The 19,009-nt window shown below is 37.2% G+C and overlaps 1 protein-coding gene across 1 annotated transcript; it reads right to left on the bottom strand.

The window, feature by feature from the left end:
* Window positions 1-3,813: 3,813 nt before the first annotated feature.
* Window positions 3,814-10,236, bottom strand: LOC139735275 (transmembrane emp24 domain-containing protein 4-like). Its single transcript, XM_071646030.1, has 4 exons — window positions 10,070-10,236; window positions 8,065-8,291; window positions 6,873-7,019; window positions 3,814-5,492 (listed from the first exon to the last, which is right to left on the bottom strand). The coding sequence occupies exons 1-4, from the start codon at window positions 10,200-10,202 to the stop codon at window positions 5,343-5,345; spliced, it is 657 nt and encodes a 218-aa protein (XP_071502131.1). The 5' UTR covers window positions 10,203-10,236; the 3' UTR covers window positions 3,814-5,342.
* Between the last annotated feature and the right edge of the window lie 8,773 nt (window positions 10,237-19,009).

Genomic DNA, 19,009 nt, shown 5'->3' on the forward strand with positions numbered 1-19,009 from the left:
TGTATTGATATCAGTGATTGCTATGAATTTACATGAGTTAGCATTCCTCACAGTAAATGAAACTGTGATAATTGCAATTCATTCTTTGTTTAGAAGAAAAGTTGAATCTGTAACCCTCAAATACTCATGCACATGGGATGTAAGGTATACATTTTCCGCAGCTTATACAGATACTTATTGTAGGGGTCAATGCTGCCTGTTAATGGGAGACCATTTGTGTTTAAAGTGTTAATGCAACTCCTATATTTCAGGTTGAGAATGATGTATGTTTAGTACTATCAAATAATCATTCCGACGGCATATTTCATCATCATCATGATGTATAAACGATATATTTTGATGATTAGTTATCCAATGGATTGGTTAAAAAGAAAATTGCAACAGGACCAAATCAGTCATCCATTCTGCTGAATTGTAAGTGTCATTTAGACCCAGGTCTGTCGTCATTTCATTGATGGAATAAGTCTACATTTTAGCTGTACCCCTCTCCTGTTCTGATGAGTAACTTTTATAGGGAATCATGGAACAAAATTGGACAGCAGAGTTCAGATACTAGCAGCATGTTCGAAACCAATGTACTTTTTATGGACAGATACCAGTACCTTCCCTTTTGTTGGTTGGTATAAAGCCTCATCCATTTATAGATCAATTGTCAGGTACCTACCCTCGTTTTGGATAGATATGATATATAGTTAGTTGTGCGAGATGGCATATTCTTTTTCCCTCTATCTGAGGCCCATGTCAAGTTAATAAACTCTTAACGTAGAATATATTTTTCCCTTTCCAGTGTTGTGTACAAGGCGTGCTCAGCAATTGTCTTAAAAACTGGCATCCCAGGTACATTGCAATGCAATTTTTTTTTTTACCCTCCTGTCTTTCATATCTTTTCAATGTAAATGTCCAATGTGTGTCAAACAAATTTACCTCTGCATTGCCGCAATTCAGATGTATTATGTGTGAAAATATTAAATTGTCACCATTTGTATAGACTGTATTTTCTAGAAAATAAATCTTGAAACTGATTTATTTTGTTAGAATGGTAACTTCTAATTCTGCTTTGAGATGAGAAGAGAAAGAGATGAAAATTGACCTTGACAATTCAAGGACATTAATGTCTGTGAATGCTGTTTGCCGAGCATACTACCAATAACCTCAAGAAAATATTACAATTGATAGTCATGTACAAATATACATACACAGTGTATATATATATATATATATATATATATATATATATATAATATATATGTATAGATATACATGACTATGCATCACAAAACCAACAAAAGTCACATGCCCTGATCTTACGTGAAGCCTCAAAATAGGTGAAATGGGTGACTCTTGAGTTTTTCATATTTTCTGATAAAGAAATTCTACATTATTCTAAAGTTTGGGATCATAAAACCAATGTGAAGTTGTTTTGTTTAGAGTCTGCTCTTTCAGAATCTGTCCTAAAACTAAAAATCCATATCAGCCGACTTTTTGTCAGTTTTGTGGTGCAGGGTCTCACACACACACACACACACACATACACACACGCATACACACACACACACACATACACACACACACACATATATATATATATATTATATATATATATATATATATACTCACACACAATGTGTGTACATACAAACATCTAATACATCAGAAAGATGGTCAATAAAGAGTGTGACATGATAATGCCATAATCCCTCTCTCGAGAATCATTCACATTGTGATGTAACGTACTAGACGAAAATGACCAGGCATTCCACACCAATGTTCCCTAAAAATGGGTCAATGAACTTTTACTTGTCCATAAGATCTTGCAAGTAAACAGAAGTACATGACTGGGAGCAAATGACCTGGAGAGCTGAGGTATCAAAAATGACTGTAAGCCTGTTTTGCCGTGAAGGCACACAAGAAATGCATTCATAACATCGGAACCTGTCTCCAACTTCACCTACCTACAAAAGTAGCTGGACTCAACTACACCTGTATGTGTTTCACATTGGTATGTTGTAGTAGAAAGAAAATAAATCAATCATGAGAAATGGCTCCTCTATCTTGTGGTTACTCAACCAATATATCTTGCTAAAATATTTCTACCTGCATGCCTAAAAGAGACATTGGGAAATATTCATCATTTGCAAACTTTCCTCCAGTGCACGATAATACTACTAAAATAAATTCAAAATTTCGTTGTATCTTAAATCTACAGGGAAATAGGGTGCCTAATTTGTTGTGCAGAAACCTGGACCAAAATGTTGTTTTTTAGATAGCAAACTTGCTTCCACTTAGGATGAGCTCACTGATGTTGAATAAATGACCCACATGGGGCATCACATAATTGTAACTGCACTCAGAATCAACATCCAACAAACGAAACATGTGGCATAATTCAGAGTGAGTCAGCTGTTATAAATGCTCAAGTAGATTCAGCTTTACTCAGATTGGGTGTACTTTGTTGTGTACTTACAGCTCTGTGTGTGTGGTGGGGGCAGGGGGAATAAGGAGTAAGGCAGTTTCTCCTCTAGACCCCTTCCTGTCAAACACAAAGCAAATGTCTATCACGCAATATGTTCAAAAGTCGTAAATACACCGTCTTGTATCATCATAGTGAACACATATATGTATGATTGACAATATATACAAAAGGCCATTACAAATTTCTCATAATTTCATTATCTACTAGTTATCCTACACACTTTTTATTTACAATATATCTATATATTGCCAAAATGACATAGGAACAAAATGAAAGGGTCTAAACAGACAAGTTTCATATCAATATTACAGCTCACTGAACCATCAAACCCAAACCACATCAAGTAACAGAAGTACATTATTGCAAGCTAAGGATGAAATCAAACTTACAAAGCATCCATTTTTTACATGCTGGTGAAGAGATTTACACTGAAAATCTTACAAATTTGTGAAAGATGTACAGCATTTCCTGAACAGGGCAAATTTTGTAATAGTTATGTCATATCTTTTGTCTAGCAGGATGGGTGTGCAATCATAATCATCACACAACATACAATGCATATGATATTCTAGATATGACATAGAAACGTAACAGAAATCATTCCATGTCGTATTCAATACACTATAATTGTTATTTACACTGTTTTTAAGAATGTTTTAGAACTATGCAACAGACAGCCATCACATGATATGCGGCTTCACAATCTTTTTCTTAATTTAGCAGCACAAAGGGACAGACAGAGTACACATGCCAAAATATTACTCTTTTAATCATTTCACTGCACTGCATGATTGCTTTTCCATCTGAAAAATTCTCAAACCTAAGTAGATTTTACAACAGCAGAAAATGTGACTAAATTCCAATGACAATGCATGAATCCCAAAGACTAGAAATTCTACATGAGAAAAAAATGCTACAGTATCTAATCATGCAAATTGTGAAGAAAAATGAAGAATAAAAAAAGAAAGAAACGTGCCAAATTACAGGCAACGTTCATATACAGCAAGGTTGCATAATGCTCCCAGCTAACACAGCTGCACAGTTGGATGTGCAGTAGCAGGTATGAAATACAAAGATGACTGTACATTCCCGCATTGTATCCCATGCAAATATCTAGTGTGTTGTCACATTGCAAGCTTTATTAGCTATGCAGAGCAACTTGTCTCAACAAATGCTAGTGAGAATGTATATTCCTGTATGCATTTAAAAGTAAAACCAAGGTCCTAGGATTGTCTCACTTCAATTTTGCTAACTTTAGTTGAGTGATAACAACTTCTGATGGCAAAAAAAATAGAAAGCGGGAAAGTTGTGGAACTTGGATAGATTGGACAAATGTTAATATAATTGAAAAAAAAATAGAAGGGAGGAAAAGACAGAAATGAGGAAAAAGAAAGAATGATAGTATCCTAATTCACATCATTTCAAATATAAATAAACAATTTTATCATTAGATATCATATGACACATATAACAATCAAGCCACTGCATAATGCTTGTACACATATCAGCGATTTTCTGTTGTTGCTCTCTTCAAACCCCTTGAGACACTTGAAGAGATTGGTGATTTCGCTGCAAATCATGTGGATTCGAGGTGCTTATCGTTTAATTTATCATTTTTGCAGCAAGTAGCATTGGTGTAGTCACAGAGATTACAAGCTGCTTTTTCTTCCTCACCATTAAAAGAGCGATGCTGCAACTAAATATCATTTGGTGCAGTACTAAACGCCATAAGAGCCTGTGCAAAGGGGTTACGGCCCCACATACACAAGGGTGTATGTCACTCGACATACATTATGTCTTGAGGTTTACATGTGTTCCGTGAATTTTGTGAACAAGACTTCACCAAAAAAAAAAAAAACAATAAACATACCACCTGCAGTGAAAATTGATATGAATTGGCACGAAATACACATGGAACAACCGTAGACAATTCTCAGTGACCACCAAAGAAAATATCAATCCAACATGCACAGAAGTCATACAAAGGGAGGAAAAATTCTAAATGGCATACCTAACATTAAACAGCTGATACTTCAAAAACAAACAACAGAGACAGAGCAATGATTATCACTGAAATAAAAATGCAACAATAAACCCGACATGAAATGAAACGAATAAACAAACAATAAAACAAGGACAAGTTGTATCATTTAGTGCCCTCTATACCTATTCACTTGCCAGTCTTACACACAAGACATACCACATTGCTGGTTACACTCTTTTTGTGTGTAATGTAACACTAAGCTTTTCCCTCTCAAGTTATCTATACACATGTAACATACTTCATCGATCTTGCATTCTTAAGGAAAATCTGTGGATCTCCACCAGAAATACCATTTTTTTCTCTCCTTCTAATCTTAAAGAGACACAACTAGCAGACCACTTGTCTAAACATTGTTGTCTTTGAACCTGGTTTCCATCAAACAACCTTTCTATGCAATTGTCCATGAAACTAAACTCTCCAAGTAAAGTCTACAATTCTTCACAATGTAGTGTTATCTACGTGTTTAAAATTGCTCTATCACATATTTCCTTCAATGTCAACAACAACAACAAATAAACCTTACACTTTTTCCAGCTTATTGAATCTAATGCTTGACTAAGGCCTGATAGTTACTCCTTGCAGATTCCACTACTGATTATTTTCTCACACCAGGCAAGATGACAACTGACAGCAATATTTTCATTTTTTTCTTATCCCATTTCTTTCCTTTCTTTCTTCTTCCTTTAAATTTCTTTCTTTATTCCTTCCTTCATTCCGTTTCTGGAGAGTGATAGGAGGGAAAAAGAAGGAGGGCATTAGATGATATCAAGTGACACACAACATGATAAATTAACGAAGACACAGGAAATAATGTCACTGGGCTGACTATACTAGCTTCTTGGCCTCAAAGAATCCCTTCAGATGCCTCATCTGCCAGAAGCCAGTGACCAGAAGTATGACCGTCTGGCCAATTGACCACCACAACACCCGCTGGTTGGTGCTCTCGCTCGTCTGCCGGAATCGCTCCTCCCGATACTGGACGGACAGATAGAGGATGAAAGAAAGAGAAAGTGAGAATGAGGAAGGAGTTCACCAAGGAACTACATAACAAGGGAATTCCTTGAGAAACCACCACTGGGTACATAATACGAGACAGACAAAGTGCAACTGAGGGGGGTGTTTCATAAAGCTGTTCGTAAAGTTACGAACAACTTACGAGCGACTGGTGATCAGTGCTTGTGCTGAATTATGGAAATTCTGATAAGTATAGCACATCAGAACTGATCACCAGTCGCTCGTAAGTTGTTCGTAACTTTACGAACAGCTTTATGAAACAGGGCCCAAATGCACAGGTAGATGTAGTACAGAAAGAATGCTTGAATAAATTGCTTCTCCTAAAAGAATAATATGATAATAGACATCTTTGATTCACAAATGCCAAATATTCATCACAGACGCTCCTTAGCTCAAACACTATCCAGCATATTAAAAATGTATTAATAGGACGGAAATCACGAAGAAGCAGAAATCATGAAGATAGAAATACACCAAAAATGTCATTCTTTATTGATAGTTCACATTCCCTTGACATGTTCCTGACGTATGTTCTCAGTAATATTATTCCTCTGCCTTCTGAAGGTGATACATCACAAGCTCCTTTGTTATGCATGAAAGATGCAAAAAGTGACATTCTTTTCATATTTTCTTCGTAATCTTTTCCCACTTCTGTGACATCACACACTGGCGAAGCTTTCTTAGCCAGTCATGAAGTTACATGGATTTAACCAAAATTATGAACAATCATAACATTTGAATGTATTGTTCATTTCTCTCCAATCTTCCCACGAATGTGGTCTACAAGTAAGCCAGTTTGTAATCAGCTCATGAGCATACTTGGAAAAAAAAAAATTTCGCAGTTAGTTGAGCACTTCACTCGTTGTTAAAGCGACATAATTAATTGAATACCCTTGCCCGAAATAATTTACGGAATTCACAAATCATGTTCAAACGAAGAATGAGCCTGTGTAGACCATATCACTAAAATGGCCTATCAATTTACAGTACACGTGGGGAAGCATCCATTTCATTTTATAAAAACTTTTTTCTACCAGTATTGCCAAGTACTAGGCTTGAATTAACACATTGTTGTTGTTGTCAGGTGGAAATGCTGGCAAGCACCATTTTTAGGGATTGCATCATGAACAATCATTACATCACAAATGCTTACCTACGTGAATTTAGAATCAACATTGCCTGCTACCACAAATGACCTTTTGTGCTCAGAAGCAAAGGGGAGCTACAAACTGACTTATACATCTGTCGATTTTACTGAATCCATATGAATCTTGGGCAAAGAGCCTTTGAACACCCCCAAGAGATGCTGTGCCTGTTGATAAGGCCCTCATGTGCACTCACCCTTTGGTAATTTTGTTCCTTCTTGACTTGCTCCACCTGATCCAGAAGCTGTCTCACCCTAAGCTGTAACTCTGTCAGTTTGTCCTTCTCAGCGATCTCTTTGTAGTCATTGGCATGCTCTCCTACCTCTATGTCCAGGTGGATACGCTACAGTTTGGAAGCAATGTGAAAAGTGGGATCATTTGATTGAAGTATGTTGGTGTCTGTTTGCATCTTCTCTGTCTTCTTAGCATTTGCAAATCTACAATGTCTTACATAACATCATGACACAAAAAAGCAAAAGAAATACAGTAAACCTTACTTAAGTTGACCTCACATATAAAGTCAAATAATTGCTTTAGTTGAATAGCGGCCTAGGTCAAAGGTCTTTTCAAGTCCTCTTCTCTTTACATTATATTGATTTTAATCCCTCATAAGTCAAATTTTCTCTAAGTCGAAGCTATTTCTTCAGTCCAAATAGATTCGACTTAGCAAGGTTGACTGTATCACAAACATGTAGTGTCCTATATCAGATTCTTCAGAAGTTTTTTGACAAAAACAGTCTACCTTTGCTCTTAGATTATGCATTCACATGCCTGGTAGATCATAATCACACTTCATGTATAAAGTCATGTGAGTATTCTGCAATTCCAGTTGACCTAATATTGAGATTAAGTGCAATTTTCATAACATATACAGACACAGTTGGAGTTTAGAAATAATATCAAACTTAAGGGTCATATATTTCATTTGCAAATGTCACAAAGTTTTGCATGGTTGAAAAATAATATCTGCCAACAGCAAGAGTGAAATCTTAAAATAATACCCCTCGGAGGCTTTTTTTTTCTTTTTGTTTTGAAATTTCTCAGGATCCAAATAAATTCTCTGGAAATCTAGAGTATTTATTCCTCCTCCATCAAAAAGAAGTTCCCACATATATTATATTGAGGAAGGGTCTGAATTACCTAACATTAAAATATACCAACTTTAGGAAGGAATCTTATTTTCAGGGTTGCAAAATGGACACACAAACTTTAACAGAGCTTGGTAAATAAATAACTGAAGCTTCCTCCATAAAAACTAAAAAATCTTCGAATTGGCAAAATGGTCATCTCGCATGAATCCCAAAACCCATTAACCACAATTCTCTCTAGTTCATTGACAAGCTGAAATCATGAGTTAATATTAGAGTTCCTCTCAAGAGCTTTCCTACCAGCTTTGATCCTCCAAACATTGACCACTTGGTGGAATTGGAGAAGAGGCAGAGTGAGTGCTCTCCTGGTGTGTGTGACGTGAAGGTGAAGCGTCCCGACGAGCTGTACATCTTGGACAGGATAAGCTTGTCATCAGGGTCCCGTACCTCCACGTGCATCCCGATCCCAGGACTAGATGGCAAGAATTCATTCTTGTTTTTGTCAAATACCTGGATTTTGTAGTTACCTGCAAGAGACATGTCAAAAGTTGTCTTGTCAATAACTTCACCTGTCCCTATAAAATATCAATTGAATCACATTTGGGATTTTATATTAATACTGATTCATTAACATTCACTCTTAGTCTAGTGCATTTTCATTTGAACGCATTGGCCCAAATTCACAAAGTTGGTATGTAAATTGAGACCATGGTTTAAACCATGGACAATTTGTATGGAGCGGAAAGTGTCGCATGGCCTAATTCGTTACGAAATCAGTCATTTTGTCAACAAAATGAATATTTCGTCAACAAAATGGTCATTTCGTCAATGAAATGACTGAGCTGATTCCATAACGAAATAGGCCATGCCAATGCTACACTTACAAAATGTTCAAAACCTATGCCATTTGCATGTGGTCGAATTTTGGCATGGGAGGTCGAACCTTGGACAATTTGCTTCATATCATATGCTCATAATATTAGACTTCTAGCTTGCTACTTATTACATTAGACACTAGTTTAGAACTTTACAAGCTAATGCAAGGCCGACACTTACACGACTTTTGGACACAATTTTGTCGTGGCAAGTCGTGCCATTTTGGGGCACGAACTGGGAGGCTCCCGCACTGTTCACAACTAGTTCATGCATAGTTCATGACGAGTTCACGACGAGTTCACAAATAGTTCACAAATAGTTCACGAATGCGTGCCCATCAGTGTCCACATTGACACGAACTGGCACGACGTTTGCGCATAGTTTACGCACTGCCCGCATTGGCATGACGAGTTTGCGCAATTCGGACGGTGTCTTGCCGACTTGGGCACGCCATATAAAAAGGGAGCCTCCCCAACCCCTGTGATATATGTTGTCTCTTCGCTCTTTGCTGGCGATCTCTGGAATGGCAAGCAGCGTCCAGGAAGCCCTACATACCCCCGCACCAACGCGAGCGCCACTGTTGCACAGTAGTCGTGAACTGCTCGTGAACTGCTCGTGCCATGCGCAAACTGTTCGTTAAGTGTGTAAACTAGTTGTGAACTGCTCGTGACATCAATGCGTGAAGTACACATGACCGTGTCAGTGGGAAGGCACGGCCACGCTGCGACGCGCACCAATTCGTGAACATGTCGTGAACTACTCATGAACTCGACGTGAGCTGTTCGTGAACTATTCGTGGCAGTTTGTGACAGTCATGGCATGGCGCGCACTGCCACACACTGGCACGCATCCTCCCGATGAGTTCATGACGAGTTCACAAACAGTTTGCGCATAGTTCACGACCAGGTCACGATATTTTGTCGTGACCAAAATTTTGAACATTTCAAAATTCTCGTCCAGACATGGCACACAGTCACGACGGGTTTACGCACACTTCACACCAGTTTACGACTAGTTTGCGCACTCGTGCCAATGCGTGGTACAGAATCGTGCAAGTGTCAGCCTAGCTTTATGCGTTCCAGCCGTCGGAATTACCACACACAGTAATTGGTAACACTGTCACAACACTATAGATCTAGTATGTTAGACTTTCTGTCTACAACAACAGATCAAGTCATGACTGTTATGAATCTATTCAACCTTGAATACCGAGACGACTTGCTGCAAGAAACTACCAAGTAACGTACACTCGCACACTGAACAAAATTAGGCGTTATTGAAGGCAGAAACTTTTATTCAAACGAGACTTTTTTAATGCTCATGCATGCTGCTGCACTTCACAGAAAACAACCCTCTTAGTCCCATCTATATCATATTATGGAAGGAGCAGCTGGGAACGGAGTGCGTGAAATAAAGATCATTTGCTTACCAATAACCATCGTCTCATCTGGAATTTCTTCTATGAAACATTTCTTCTCTGTTTCCCCTATGTGAAAATATAAACTAAAAGCCGGTGCGACGGCAAGAACTAATAGTAGTGATGATAGTAATACTTGTGCCATTTTAGCGGGGTCTCGCTCTAACACACACGCGAAGATCAAGAGTGAGCAGGTGTTCGCGCAGGCGCAGTTTCTTTGCCACGTCAGGCACTCCGTACAGTGCTGAATACTCCACTGACTGCCTACTAGTAAATGATGATAAAAATTCATGTACAAAGTAGTTTATAATGAGCCTTATTCTCCCTGCAGAAAAGAAAGAACACATTGACCAACATTCAGAATTGACACACCTAATAAAACGTATAGGGTTACTGAAGCAGTGATGCTGGGTTCTGGAGTTTCTGTAATTTAGGCAAGTGCTGATTTTGGGGGGGGGGGGGGGAGATGGATGTGATACCAACGTTTATCATGGATGTTTGTCTGTTTGTATGTTTGTTCATTTTCCATCTGAGAAGATGGACGTTTTAGGCCTACTCGTTTTCAATTCATAATTCTTCATTTATCCCCAAGTTATTGAGGATTCTTTCAAAAGCGGGGTGATTACGTAACAGCTAGATAGGAAACCCAATTAAAGTTCTCGGACACACAGTCATCGACAAAATTTGTTTCTGTCTTATGCGTAGTCTGTAGCCTTTGTGATTTTATCCAAACGCCATCTCTTCAAAAAAACAAAGACGAACATTGAAAACAGAAATGCGACTCCCAACATCTTCAAATAACTAGGTCTTGTAAGAAAGCCATTGCACATCAGATGGTCAGGATAGGACCCTAGCTTTCCTTTCTTCCATATTGTAGCAAGCGGACGAATTAAAAGGACAATCAAAAAGAGTCGTAACTCTTCAGATTAGAAGATTAGATAGAATAATCACTTGATTGGTTGAAGCAATCGCTGCTCTCTCATTTTAGTCGGTTAATAACTTAATATTTAATGATGGGAATTACCATCCCTGTTCACAGGTGCAGTGTATTTTTGATTGCAAATATAATAAGGTATTGATTATTTATTCATGTTTACTTTTGTTGTGTAGGCCTGTATTTTGTGAACGGTTTTTATTGATAAATGGTATCTGGTGAAAAACAAATGATATAACAATCATGTTAATAGCACATCCGTACAACAAGTAAGACAACGTTACAAGACGGGCATTACTATGTACTACCCAGAGAACTAGCCTTAAGAATTATTATGGCAACATTCTGATTACAAGTATTTCCCTTCCCACCGTAATAAAATCACTATTGTTATTATTATCATTATTATTATTATTATTATTATTATTATTATTATTATCATCATCATCATCATTATTATTATTATCATTATTATTATCATCATCATCATCATTATTATCATTATCATTATGGGGAAATCATTATAGGAAGTATCATTTCATAATAATTTGTCACAACATTCATTGCGAAACATGAGTATCGATCACTTTCTTATGTAATAAATTGATTAGAAGATTTTCATGATGAGGTTGTTGCATTAACACCGAAGTATACAAAAGGTGGATGTTCCACGGTGAGCGATGCTTTTGCAGTATTATACCTCTTTCTGATTGTAATAACGATAACCATAAAAAAGAACGTGATGAGCATTAATGTGATGGAACATCAAATCTGTTTTTATCAATAGGGGTGCTCAAATTATTCAGAGATTGTTTGTGTTGCTTCGTGGATTTCATTGCTTCAAATTCCAAGAGTAATTATCTATTAAAGTTGGATACCTCGGAAGACTACCAAGGCCATGGAAGGCGGAGCTGAGCAGGACAATCCCTCCACCGTTTTAATTGTAATGACAAAAAACAAACAATGTAAACAATCAAACAATCAAACAAACAGCCAAGCACAATCTCTAGGGCAAAATTTACGACTGAAAGCATTCCGTATTACATAGATCAATCATTCTGAAGTATTATTAGACTGAAACCCCCGCTGAGAGCAACAAGTAGGATTATAATGAAATTTAATTGTGCAGCATTCGAATCTAAGAACTCTCCATTTTTACCCACGCCGATGAAAATCGGCAGGGGGTTATGTAAAGGGTTCTGTATGTTTGTTTGTTTGTTTGTTTGTTTTTTTGTTTTTTGTTTGTTTGTTTGTTTGTTTGTTTGTTTGTATGTTTGTTTGTTTGTTTGTTTGTTTGTTTGTTTGTTTGTATGTTTGTTTGTTTGTTTGTTTGTTTGTTTGTTTGTTTGTTTGTGTACAAGATAACAAGAGAACGGGTAAACGGATTTGCACGAAATGTTCAGGGAATGTTTGGATAATGACAGGAAAGAATCGATTAGATTTTGGTGATAATCGGTTGACCCTTGCAAATTCTGTGTGACCTTGAAGTTTTGACCCCATGGTATAGTGACCATTCCGAAAATTTCCCGTTTCTCACTTTGCGATTTTCCGCTACCATACGAACACATAAACTCCCCAACGATCCGACTTCGCTGCTCAAATGTTCGTAAGAATTCCGAAATTTACGTTTAGGCCTATTTGAGGGACTATGTCCTTCTAGATTTATGAAAGTTCGTTCTCCGTCATCACAAACTGGCCCGTATTTTGATGATTTTTCAAATTAACATTGATTGTTTTTTTCGTTGGAGGAGCATTTTGCTCGGTCGCAGTCACACTGCACGATATGCGTGCTCGATGTCAATGCGTGTGCAAGGCCGCTGAAAATGCATCGCGCTCTACACTGTTGGTGCAAAATTGCACCGGGGACGTTGCGGCGCTCGTTGGTGGCCGAATACTGGTGCAGTAGACATTTGCATTCAACCCTTGCATTGAATAATTCCCGTAGACACTAATCACAGGGGTAATTGCCTAGGGGGTACGTAAATTTTGTTTTTCTTTTTTGCTTTTGTGGATACCATCAAAGATCGTACACTCATACGACCTTTGATATTTGATGATTTTTCAAATTAACATTGATTGTTTTTTTCGTTGGAGGAGCGTTTTGCTCGGTCGCAGTCACACTGCACGATATGCGTGCTCAATGTCAATGCGTGTGCAAGGCCGCTGAAAATGCATCGCGCTCTACACTGTTGGTGCAAAATTGCACCGGGGACGTTGCGGCGCTCGTTGGTGGCCGAATACTGGTGCAGTAGACATTTGCATTCAACCCTTGCATTGAATAATTCCCGTAGACACTATTTCATAGGGGTAATTGCCTAGGGGGTACGTAAATTTTGTTTTTCTTTTTTGCTTTTGTGGATACCATCAAAGATCGTACACTCATACGACCTTTGATATTTGATGATTTTTCAAATTAACATTGATTGTTTTTTTCGTTGGAGGAGCATTTTGCTCGGTCGCAGTCACACTGCACGATATGCGTGCTCAATGTCAATGCGTGTGCAAGGCCGCTGAAAATGCATCGCGCTCTACACTGTTGGTGCAAAATTGCACCGGGGACGTTGCGGCGCTCGTTGGTGGCCGAATACTGGTGCAGTAGACATTTGCATTCAACCCTTGCATTGAATAATTCCCGTAGACACTAATCATAGGGGTAATTGCCTAGGGGGTACGTAAATTTTGTTTTTCTTTTTTGCTTTTGTGGATACCATCAAAGATCGTACACTCATACGACCTTTGATATCATCACACTCTCGGCTTGCTATAATCAAAATATCCCGCAAGAAAACGGCGTATTTCTCGATTTTTAGCGCTTTTTCCGCGACCCGTCGCGTAGACAATACTCTTAAAACTGGACTTCATTCGCGCGCGCTTGGAAAAGTTCCGATTCTGCACTTTTGACGGTGGAATTTGGGATTTTCGATGGATTTTTGGAGGAGACTTAAGGACTTTCCTGTACGTGAATGAGTGTTAATACCGTATGTGTAATGATGTGATTTGCGTGTGATGTGACTGTAGAACCAAAGATCGCACACTTCAGTGTACGATCTTTGGTAGAACTCACTGGCTGGTGATAAAGCACACTGGCAATTAAGTGGCCGAATTCTGGTAGATGACCGAATGCACATTATGTTTACCCCGACTTTGTACTTAGGCGTGGGTCTGCCGCCTTTGACGGCCCCTCTCTAGTTTTGTATATGATATTTCATTTCCTTCCTCTTCAATACACAAAATAATAACTCTCATTGCACTTCAAGATATATAGACTAGCGCCCTCTTTGGTCTAATACATGTATAAAAACACAACGAGTATGATTACAAGGCGTTTCAGTAACACGGAGTAATGCAAATGATTTTGTCCGCATTATGCACTCTTTCTTTATCATTATTTTAATAACAATCAGTATTGCATTAGTGGACATATGCAATTTCATTAGCAATACTATATACGTCCTATAACATCTTACACACTATAATGTCCATCAACTCTTATATGATATTATCTTCTGGTTTGTTTGGTTTTTTATCATGTTGCTTTTATTCATCGTCTTTAACCATAATTTTAATCATCTTATTATACTCGATGAGAACTTTATGACTGTGTGTAACGGAGTCAAAATTTACAGTGTTAAGAAGATCTATGTGACAAATACAACAACAGCAGCAAGTTAGATATTAATTATACACAATGTCTTTACTTTCAGGGCAATAATGCGGGGTTTCAAACCCTTACACTGTAAAAACATCGGTGTTAGATTTAACACCATGGGTGTTAAATCTAACACCGATCAAACTTCAATAGAGGACCACACCCACAGGTGTAGAAAATGCACAGTGATGGTGTTGAAAAGTGTTCACCTGACACTTCGTGGTGTTAATTTGACACTGTACCTGGTGTTATTTTGACACTGTACTGGTGTTAATTAAAAAATGACACCACATGGTGTTGATTTGATATTTGTTGGTGTTAATATCAATGGTTTAACACCCGTCCAGCTTCAATAAGAGACCACACCAGCTGGTGTTACTGTGGTGTAAATTTATTTTCACATTTTTTCAAAAATCTAGTATTTTAATGTAAAATTCTTGATCGTCTTGTTCAAATTAAAAATCAACAAGAAGTGCTGTTACTAAGAAACTCTTCAAAAAACAGTTTTATATTTGGAAATGACACCCGGAGGTGTTAATTTAACACCATGAATGAGCACCGAAAATTTAACACCAGCTCGGTGTTCACTATTTAACACCGGACTTTTTGCAGTGTAGTATTCATCGTACAGTTCTCAGGGGAAGATGGAATTCATTGGATCGTCGCGGGGAATAGTGGTGTACGTGATTATTTCAACATTGTGAAGTTGTTTAGATAGGTGACCGCAGCTACATATAATTAATTAAGCCATTGTGTGCCAAGTTTGTTTCCTGTCCGTAAGTTTATGTGTAAAATTGTGCACATTTTGCTCATCGGCACAGAAGGGGCAGGCAGTTAAATTGCAGTAATAAATAAAGTGGAAAAGCTAAAATGAATATAAATGTTTTATTTTCAAGATTTTATGTTCAGAAAAAAAACAACAACATTAACTGTGTGCTCGGATATGGAGGTTAAACACAATTCTGAGCTCCACCTTTCGCAATAAAAGAAGATTTTCACTCGGTATAGGTAGGGATATATCCAATGAAAGCCCTTAATCAGATGTGCTCCTATCATGGTTGAAGGGATCGTATAATTTCGGTTTGGACTTAACTTTAGGTTTCTAACATTTTGGTGAGAAAACCTCTTGTGAAAGATGACAGAGCATGTAATTCAAAGAAAGATTCAACGTTTGATGAAAATTGGTTTCGAAATGGCCGAGATATCCAAAACAGAGCAATCCCAATAAAAGGTGGGTCCCACCTTTTATTATCATTGCTTTGTTTTACTTTGTTTTTGGATGTCTCAGCAATTCCAAAACCGATTTTCGTTAAATAAACTTTAAATTCCTTGTAGAATGGCATGCTCTGTACTATTTCATAAGTAGTTTCGTGGTATCTCGTTATAGAAAGTTATAAGCCCAATCCTCATCTCCACCAATACTATATCATCCCTTTAATATAATTTCTTTAAGGAATGTGCACCTTATAATGATTTATAACTATGCGATTTAATCAGTAATCTCCAGTTCGCCCTATTTGAGATTTGAGTAATTATCATGATCATGACATCTAGAAACCACAAAGGGTTTTGTTGTTGTTGTTGTTGCTGTTGTTGTTGTTTTGTTTTGTGATTTCTGGTTTCTTTATTGTCTGCATCGCCCGTTTTGTGGCTGTTTGAAGGATATTGAAACCTGCCATTTAATTCCTGTATCGTCGGGAAGCTTTAAAAAAAATGTTGACTTTAGCTGTGAAGGTTCTTCCACAATAATTGTTTCCTCTTTCCTAGCCACTCAGTCGCGGTTGCGACATTTTATCGTGGATTTTTTGTTTTCTTCCTGTCATTTGCCTGTCATGCTTTGCTGGTGTCGTTTAGTGTTTATTCTATATACAGAATATACAGCTACACGGCGTATCTGACGGAAATTGTTACAAACCATGGGGGATATGGTTTTGCGGAGAAACCAAGCAATATTGTGATGTGGTATTTCTTGTGGTTCAGTGACTGTTGATAATTGCGAAAAGAACACCGACATGCTCCTGTTTTCGTTCCGGTGGAGATTTGTTTACGCTCCTAACTGTAAAGATATAGTGTTTGCATCTCCCCTTGATGATAGCATTACATCGGAATGTGTATCTTACCGTATATCGCTGTTTTTATTGGAACGTTTCCCATCATGATTACTATCAGTCGTCTCCGAGATAACGGTATCCACCAAAAGATTTGATAACCGGTCCGGTCAACCCGGAGATGTATCGGAATGGATATAAGCACATATTACGCAGATTGCATCTGTAATTTGTGCATCAGAAGTAATTCAGTTATCTGAAAATATGAATATGAAGCTAGGTCTATATGACATTGATATATCAATTTGCGCAAGGTATACTCCAGGATTTTGATTTCACCATGGTGATATCAAAATAACATCACTCATTACAGTATACCTTTATCAAGGAGAATGATTATGTAATCACTAGGTAGTAAAGAGGAGCTTGAGTTTTTAGCCGGAAAATCCTGTTCAAGATTAATTGCGGCAGGTTATAGCCATTCAATCACAAAGCTATTTTCTTAAACGCATATTTCCCAGCCAAAGTGGACCTTTAAACGTAATACACTCCAGGGCCCCGTTGCATAAAAGTTACAATTATGGTAAATTTGCATCCAATGGTAACTACCATGGCAACAATACCCAACAGCCAATCAAAATCAAGAATTCCATGGAAGTTACAATTGGATGGCAAAGTTACCATAATTGTAACTTTTATGCAACGGGGCCCTGATCTTCTTTCTTGGCATTTATTTTGAGTTTTTATCCGAAAAATTCTGTTCAAGATTAATTACGGGAGGTACACATCAACAGGTTGACCACATAGCTATCTTCTTAAACGCTGTAGATTTCTCAGCCAAAGTAATATTTCAGAGGTAAACCTCACTTCAGTTGAATCTTTTTTTAATAAACAATCATCAGAGAGACGGATGAAATCGGGTGTAAATAAGAGGGTGAGGGAACGTCAAAGTTTAAAGTGTATGTTATCGTAAAACGGTGATATAAGTAAAAATCACAATTAATGCAAGAAAGTTGAAATGATGGTGAATGGGTTTATGAGTATGAACAAAAAGAATGAATATTCTTGTGCTTTCATCTCTCTTAACTTATATTGTTTATAATCAGCAATTATGAATCCTTTCCTTATTGACAAAGTCACATTATCGAAGTCGCTACAACACTATATTTTAATGAAAAAAAAAAGATTCTTCTTTTTCTTGAATGCATATAAAAGGTGAAATTTTGTAAGAAGAATTTGACATGACAGACTTGCTGTAGGAGATCATAATGTTTATACTTGTAGGTCCTACATATATGTATATATATATATATACATATATGTATATATATATATATATATATATATATATATAAAGGGGAGATTTCGTAAAAAGAATTGCGTATGACAGACTTGCTAGGAGATTGTGTGTATAATATATTCTTTCAACATTCTTTATTATATGAATAAACAATGTGACATAAAGGGACTATAGGTTGCCTCCTGGATTAAACAGAAGACACAAGGCAAAGACAAAGGACAAACCAGTATAACATGAAAATACATCTTACATAATAAGACACACTCAACAATTCCAGTTACACAATTACGAACAAATTGACCACCAAAAATACATTTACATTCACGCAAACAAATTAGAATATGCACCTTTTTTTATTCTAAAACATACGTTTTTATCTAAATAATATGATTTTGTCTCATTCTTTTGATTTTTTTATTCTCTCTCTCTCTCTCTCTCTCAATAATTATATATATATATATATATATATATATATGTGTGTGTGTGTGTGTGTGTGTGTGTGTGTGTGTGTGTGTGTGTGTGTGTATCTTATATCTACTACACATTTAAAGGAAATTGAGTGAAAAGTTTTGCGAATGGAAGACTTGCCAGGCGATTAAGATTCTTCACCTTGTGTAATTCACATACGGAAATATAAAAAGTATCTCCGAAGGGGGAAAGATACTTTTAGTATTTGTTCTACTTTATAGAGCGTTCAAAATAATATTTGCTATCTCGATCTCGATTATAGAGTACAAGTACATCGTTAATGTGAAAAGCAATTACACATTGTTTTATTTTTTTCTGATGATGCATGTTATATTCCCGGTTTCCAAAAGAAACGGTCTTCAGTCTACAAGAGTGGACAGTTTACTGATAAATCATATTTGAATTTTACTCAAGGATCCTTTGAGACTTTAAATTTCAACCAGTCAGCGAGAAAAAAAAATCTACGTTAAAAATTCTTCGCATGACTTACAGTGTCAAGGGCGCAATAAAAAAAGTGCAATGTACTATAATTCCCCACCCCCATGAGATGGCC

Source organism: Diadema antillarum, unplaced genomic scaffold (genome assembly GCF_040938485.1).
Source record: "Diadema antillarum isolate AM-2024a unplaced genomic scaffold, OU_Dant_1.0 seq00000569_RagTag, whole genome shotgun sequence".
Taxonomy (NCBI): Eukaryota; Metazoa; Echinodermata; class Echinoidea; order Diadematoida; family Diadematidae; genus Diadema; species Diadema antillarum.

What these genes read in the sequence shown, in the direction of transcription:
- LOC139735275 (XM_071646030.1), bottom strand. Translation starts at nt 10,202, where the DNA reads ATGGCACAAGTATTACTATCATCACTACTATTAGTTCTTGCCGTCGCA. An exon ending in TGTTTGGAGGATCAAAGCTG is followed by an intron (nt 7,020 to 8,064) that starts GTAGGAAAGCTC and finishes TCCAAACTGTAG; the next exon opens with CGTATCCACCTGGACATAGA. An exon ending in AGGAACAAAATTACCAAAGG is followed by an intron (nt 5,493 to 6,872) that starts GTGAGTGCACAT and finishes CTGTCCGTCCAG; the next exon opens with TATCGGGAGGAGCGATTCCG.